Here is a 6,000-nt window from a genome sequence, read left to right on the forward strand (position 1 = left end):
TTAAAGGCTACTTGTTGGATTGTTTGTACCACAGCCTTTTTTATTCATGACCGCGAAAAGTCGATGCAGACCCTCTGTTTGGTCAACAAGCTCCCTTCTCCCCATAAAACTTATTTTACTCTGATACCCCCCCCCCCCCAATAAAACCAGGCCCCTGGTTTCCGACTAGGGCGACATGGAATTTCATTGGCCCTGGTTTTATTGTGCTTGCCTTTAATATTGGATATACCGATGCTCATATATGACACAAAGAAATGCTGACAACTTCACACATGATGAGTTCTGTAAAAACAGTGCATGCCCATCACCATGCAAGGTAACATTGCAATTGACTTTTGAAATGCTCACTATCACTTTGAAGGGATAGTAAGACCACAGAGTAGAAAGAAGGAGACCCCAAAGCAGAATACTACTAAATTTGCGAGGTACGTCGCAGAACAGAAGCCTGAGCTGCAGAACAATTCTGTTCAAATGTGAGAGGAAAACTCAGACAAATTTTCTGCAGAAATTCTACAGATATCAGTGAAATTTCTGCAGAAACTGCAGATTTTCTGCAAATATCTTCCAACTCAGCATAAAATTCCGCAGAGCTCTTAAAATTAGAAGAAAATCAAAAATTCTCGAAAATAAGATAATTCAGCGGAGAGCTCGCGAAAAGTGTTGAATTCAAAAAGTCATCTGCCGGAACTTTAGATTTACTTTGAACTCAAAGAAATCTGCAGAATTTCTGCTAAGTTCTATCTTGAGTTGGACGATATTTGTGGAAAATCAGCAGTTTCTGGAGATTTTCGGCAGAAATTTCACGTTCTAAATCTGAAATGATTCTGATTTTTCTAGCCTTTTTGTGTTTCCCCTTCTGCCTTCTCCTTATTTTTCCCAATCGACCTTCATCCATTGCAATTTCCTCCATAAGCGTATGTTTTGGATACATGTCAACATTGAAACACGTCCATCGCCGAAAATTGCGTGTCTTATTTGAGATTTCAATCCTTTTGCACTCTGAAAATATTTTAATTGTTTAGAAAGTTTTGAAGCATTTTATTATTTGCTACCTTAACTCGACTCATTTTATTTATTATTTTTGTAATTTACTTATTTATTAACATTATTTTAATTTCTCCTTCATGTCATGTAAAATTAACCAAAAAGAAACGTGATTTGACGCCTAGGTTCGGATTTTTATAAAATTTTGTATCTTTGCTCTTTCTATGCATTTTAAAAATAATATAAAATATTTTTGTAGACTCAACTGGTTTAGGTTCCACATAAATGTATAGCTACAGTAAAGAATTAAACACTGAAAAATAAAAAAATAAAAAAAACACCCTCCTGTATGAAACGATTTTGATTTAGGGCTCCCGATTTGTGGAAAAGGTCACCTTGGTTGCTTGTGTATACAATGCTTGAAGTACTTGCAGAACAATTTTGGTTAAATGATTTTACTTTGCAGAACATCGTCAAGTATTTTGCTTTAGGGGAAGGAGACAAATGTCCTACAGGTTTGGTAGTGTAAAAGTGGCAACGATTTTCCACCGGCATCAACAGCTTTGCAGCAAAAAGGCTCTCTTTTTGCTGCAGCTTGTACTATTTTGTATGATATTTTTTAAAGACATAAAAATGTAAAAATTACATGTATTGTAGTGAAAAACATCATTAGTCCCTTCAGGTAAAAAAAAATCTTAGATTCAAATTAAACTTCCAAAGATATTTCGGTTATAACTCGTTTTAATTTTCTAAAAACTTATTTTTTTAAAAAAATTTTGTAAGCTTTTTCGAGATAGTTGCGGGATTTTCTGTTGAAACTAAGCAAGATTTCGATGATCACAATTTGTTCTTATTGTAAATGTATTTTTAAATAAATAAGGTTTCTCGATTTTTTTTCTATTTGGTTGTCGAAAAAAATGCAATAATAATAAAAAGAATGATAACAATTAGATCTAAACAGTGAGTAAATGTATGAATAAAATTATTATAACCAATATCAGTTTAAAGTTAAGCAAATTGAACATTAATATTTATTTTTATCTGTTAAAAGTTGTGAAAGCAAAAAATTATTTTGCTTTAATTAGTTCTCAAAATATGTCACAAAATTTACAATTAATTTTAAAAAAAGTATTTACATAATTAATTCTACTACATTCTCAATCTATCAATTATTTACAAGAATAGAAAAATTTCGACTTGTAATAATAATAATAAAAAAAAAAGCACAGCACAATATTAATAGCAGACAAATTCTGCAAGTTGGTAAACTGAAGAATAAAATGAATTTTTACATCAAAGTCAACTTCCAGTAGATAAGGGCCATACATTGTCCACTATATTAGCCCCTTATTACAACCAATATCCAGTAGTTTTTTTTTTTTTTTTTTGCTTTAATAGCTGCCTTTAAAAAAAATAAGAAACTTAACATCATTTACATTGATTTGCTGCGATTGTTCGAAGCCGTTCGATGGCAGCACCCTCTGAAAAAAGTGAAAAAAGGTTGCCACTTCTAAATAGGAAAGATTTCTCTCCTCCCTTCTTCCTCCGTGAGTAAGACATTGAATAAACACAAACATGGCCGCTAAGAACAAAGGCAGGCACCTAGTTAGTTTGGCCGTCCCATAAAACTTCTAAAATTTATATCGTACTCCAATTCCAAGCTATTCCCTTCAAGGACCAGGCCCCTAGTTTCCGACTTATCATCTCCTTGGTCCTCAGCATAATAAATGAATCAAAATTTTTTACAGCGTATCAAACTCATCACTTTAATTTTCAGTAAAAAAGCAATGTATATGAGCAAATATATGTTCAGAAGTATACATTAAATTTAAATATATAACATGATATCACACATTCATTGGCACAAATACAGATTAAACAAGTTAAATATATTTTTTTTTTTTTTTAAAGGAGGGAAAAAAAAAGAGAAGCATACTTTAAACTTGATGTCTGTATTTCTTCTATGGTTTCATTAGAGCTGAACAGATTTAACTCGTTGACCATAAGAGTACATTTTTCTAGTGACTTGATGCAAGTAGCAACTGCATCCTGTAAGAAAAAAAAAACAAAAACAAAAAAATAGGTGATATGAACATAAACAGCAGTGAAACAATTGTGTGCAAAGAAAGTGTCAACATCAGAAAAAATTGGAAGAGCGAAAAAATTTGGAACAAATGAAGTAAATGAAAGTTTCGTGGAACATTAATATTGAAACTTTTTTGAAAAGTTAAGCAACTAAAAAATTTTGTGCAGAATAGCTGATGTTGACACAGAATTAACAATTCATATATAAGTAACTCAGTAATATTTCTCAACCAAGAGCTAAAACTTCACAATCCATCTAATCAAGTCTTCTTTAGGAATACAGATGAAAATCATGAAGAAATAATAATGTATTCAAATGCACGATAATCGTACAATAAGAGTCTAGAGCAGTGGTTCCCAACCTTTTTTGGCCCATCGCCCCTTTCGGAAGTTAAATTATACCTATCGCCCCCCACGTTCTTCCCTTAAAAACACAAATTAGATGGCGCTGATTTTAGTGAAGATTAATGTTATTGAATGCCTAATTTTAGCTTAAAGCTCCAAAAAGTGCATGATAAACCAATAATTAGCTTTAAAACTGAATTTTTTTATTCTTAACCCCTTTTCCTCCCCCCCCCCCACCAAAAAAAGAAAAAAAGTTAATTTGAAGTGCTTTAATTAACCAACGTCATTTATATATTTAGCAAAAATAAGAATACTACATTTTTCAGTAACATGCTTTTTTTTTTAAATTGAAAATTTTAACTGCTAATATTTGTTCTTTTTTACCTTTTTAATGGCTGCCTTGTTGCTTGATGGAACTCCGTTAAAGCTTTGATGTCTGGCTTTATATTAGTGAGATTTAATCTGAGGTTCCCTTTGAGGCAGATATCCAACTTATTTCTTTGCTTAGTGAGAAGCTGCACTACAGAGCTAAAACCTCTTTCAACTAAATATGTTGAGGGGAATGAGATGAGGAGTTGTTCAACCTTTTCCCAAAGTTTTGGGTAAGTACCCATAAGCTTCACCCAGGCAAGTTCGTAACCGTATTGCTTGAAAGTAATTTTTGATTCACAATCAAATTTCAAATCCATAAACTCTGTCTGCAAAGATTTTTCCAGTTCATCCACATCTTCAAAACTAAATGGGTATAAAATCCAGTACGAAATTTGTAAGTTGATCAAATCTGCAAACCTTGATTCATTATTCTTTTTTAACTGATCAAGGTGATCAATAAAAATTAAATTTTTTTCTTCAGGAAGTTCATCATTCACGATTAAACTTTTTTAGAGTCGGAAACAGGATAAATTCTTTACGGCCGAAACAAGCACAATTAAACAGAAATTCACTAAATTAAATCAAACAATAGAAACTGCGTATGAAGGTTTATGCGGTGATTGCAAGATTCTGAATGACAGCTGATAAGTAAATGCAAAAATCCATTCCTACACACATCCATCCACTTTTCAGGCATTAAATATATGCTGGCGTCAACGGTCAGACAGTGCTTACAAGATTTTTTTTCTTCCTCGTGAAAACAGCAATAAAATAAAAGATATTATTTTTTGCTTTTGGGATTTTTTTTATCCGAACAGATTTGATTGAGCTGTAAATCATACATGCCTTATTTTCTGGGAACGACTTTTTTTGATTTGACGTGCCATATGCTTGGTTCGGTATTACACAACATAGGTATTCTGAAAGGTATTTATGAATTGTGCACCAATTTGTTTTAATAAAGAGTTTTTGAAAGGTCAAGAATTTTCCATTACCAGGTATCCAAATACCGGTCGCCCCCCAGAAATTTGTCACCCCCTAGAAGAGTTCGATCGCCCCCCCCCCCCAGGTTGGGAATCACTGGTCTAGAGTCTCATTACGAAAAGATTTCAATAATTGGGATTCTGGCAATCTTTCTTCATTAGCGTTAATTCTTGGCTCCAGTTCCTACGCGAGAGGTATTTTTCATTGCAAATCCAAACAAAGAGAACCGAAACAACTATTCACATAGGGTTGCTATAAATCAGCAGGGTTACCAAAACAAAATTATTTACGTCAAAAATGAGACGACCGCGCCAGATTCCCAATTATCGAAATATCCTCTTCGTCACGATGGGCAACTACCAGGTGCAGCAATTTCCTTTAGTTGTTTTTTCTCCGCTAAAACACAATATAAAAACTTGAAGGAAGATGGGTAAGGACAGCACTTTCAAAGTTTTGCCCCCCCCCCCCGCAAGGAAAAATCATAGATCTGACACGGGTCTTCATTTTTTACTTACTGTATAAATGTATCCTGTAATAAATACAATAATTTGTAAAGGATAGATCTTCAATGTATCTAACAAAAACAAACATTTTTAAGAACTTGATGATATAAAAAAGTATTAACAGTATTTTACATCGAATCAAGAGTAATTAAGCTACTTTAAATGTTCAAGTTACCTGAAATTCCGAATCTCCAGTGGGCAAATCGCAACTTTCAACTAAATCGCATAACTTCAAACATGAATCAAAATATTTACCTAACGTATTATCACTAGTTTCACTCTCTGATTCGTGGTGTTTCAGAAAATTAACAACACACTTTAAGTCGGTATTTGTCATAATGAATTTTCAGTATTAAACAAGAAGGTAAATACACACAATCATAGAAAAACACAAATCACAAATGTAAATAAAATTGCTGTGAAGGAAATGTCAGTTCGTCTGTGTCTACGAAGCCGACTGACTGTACAACATAACGCATGCGCATTGAACTGTAATTATTTCACTTTGCATCAATCACTTCAGAAAAATCTTATCTGTGATTTCTTTTGTTATCTCTATCACCTTTAAAAATAATTCATACATATGTTTTTAAAATGCCAACATATCTGAAATTGCTAAAACTTTTTTTTTCCAGCTGCACTTCACTACTGAAATCAAAACTGTAACTTCTGCTTGTAATCTTGAAGAAGAGCGGTGCTCTTTAAATTTAGTTTTGGTTCACATTGT

At 32.9% G+C, this 6,000-nt stretch overlaps 1 protein-coding gene across 1 annotated transcript in view; it reads right to left on the reverse strand.

The window, feature by feature from the left end:
- LOC129221147 (immunoglobulin-binding protein 1-like) overlaps positions 1-5,714 on the reverse strand; it is a 28,309-nt gene extending 22,595 nt beyond the window's left edge. Inside the window, exons 1-2 of the mRNA XM_054855592.1 lie at positions 5,449-5,714; positions 2,921-3,033 (exon numbers count right to left, since the gene is read on the reverse strand). Coding sequence (XP_054711567.1) covers positions 2,921-3,033; positions 5,449-5,610 — 275 coding nt within the window. The 5' untranslated portion in view covers positions 5,611-5,714. The remainder of the gene's footprint in view (positions 1-2,920; positions 3,034-5,448) is intronic.
- Positions 5,715-6,000: the final 286 nt, after the last annotated feature.

This window comes from Uloborus diversus, chromosome 4 (genome assembly GCF_026930045.1).
Source record: "Uloborus diversus isolate 005 chromosome 4, Udiv.v.3.1, whole genome shotgun sequence".
Taxonomy (NCBI): Eukaryota; Metazoa; Arthropoda; class Arachnida; order Araneae; family Uloboridae; genus Uloborus; species Uloborus diversus.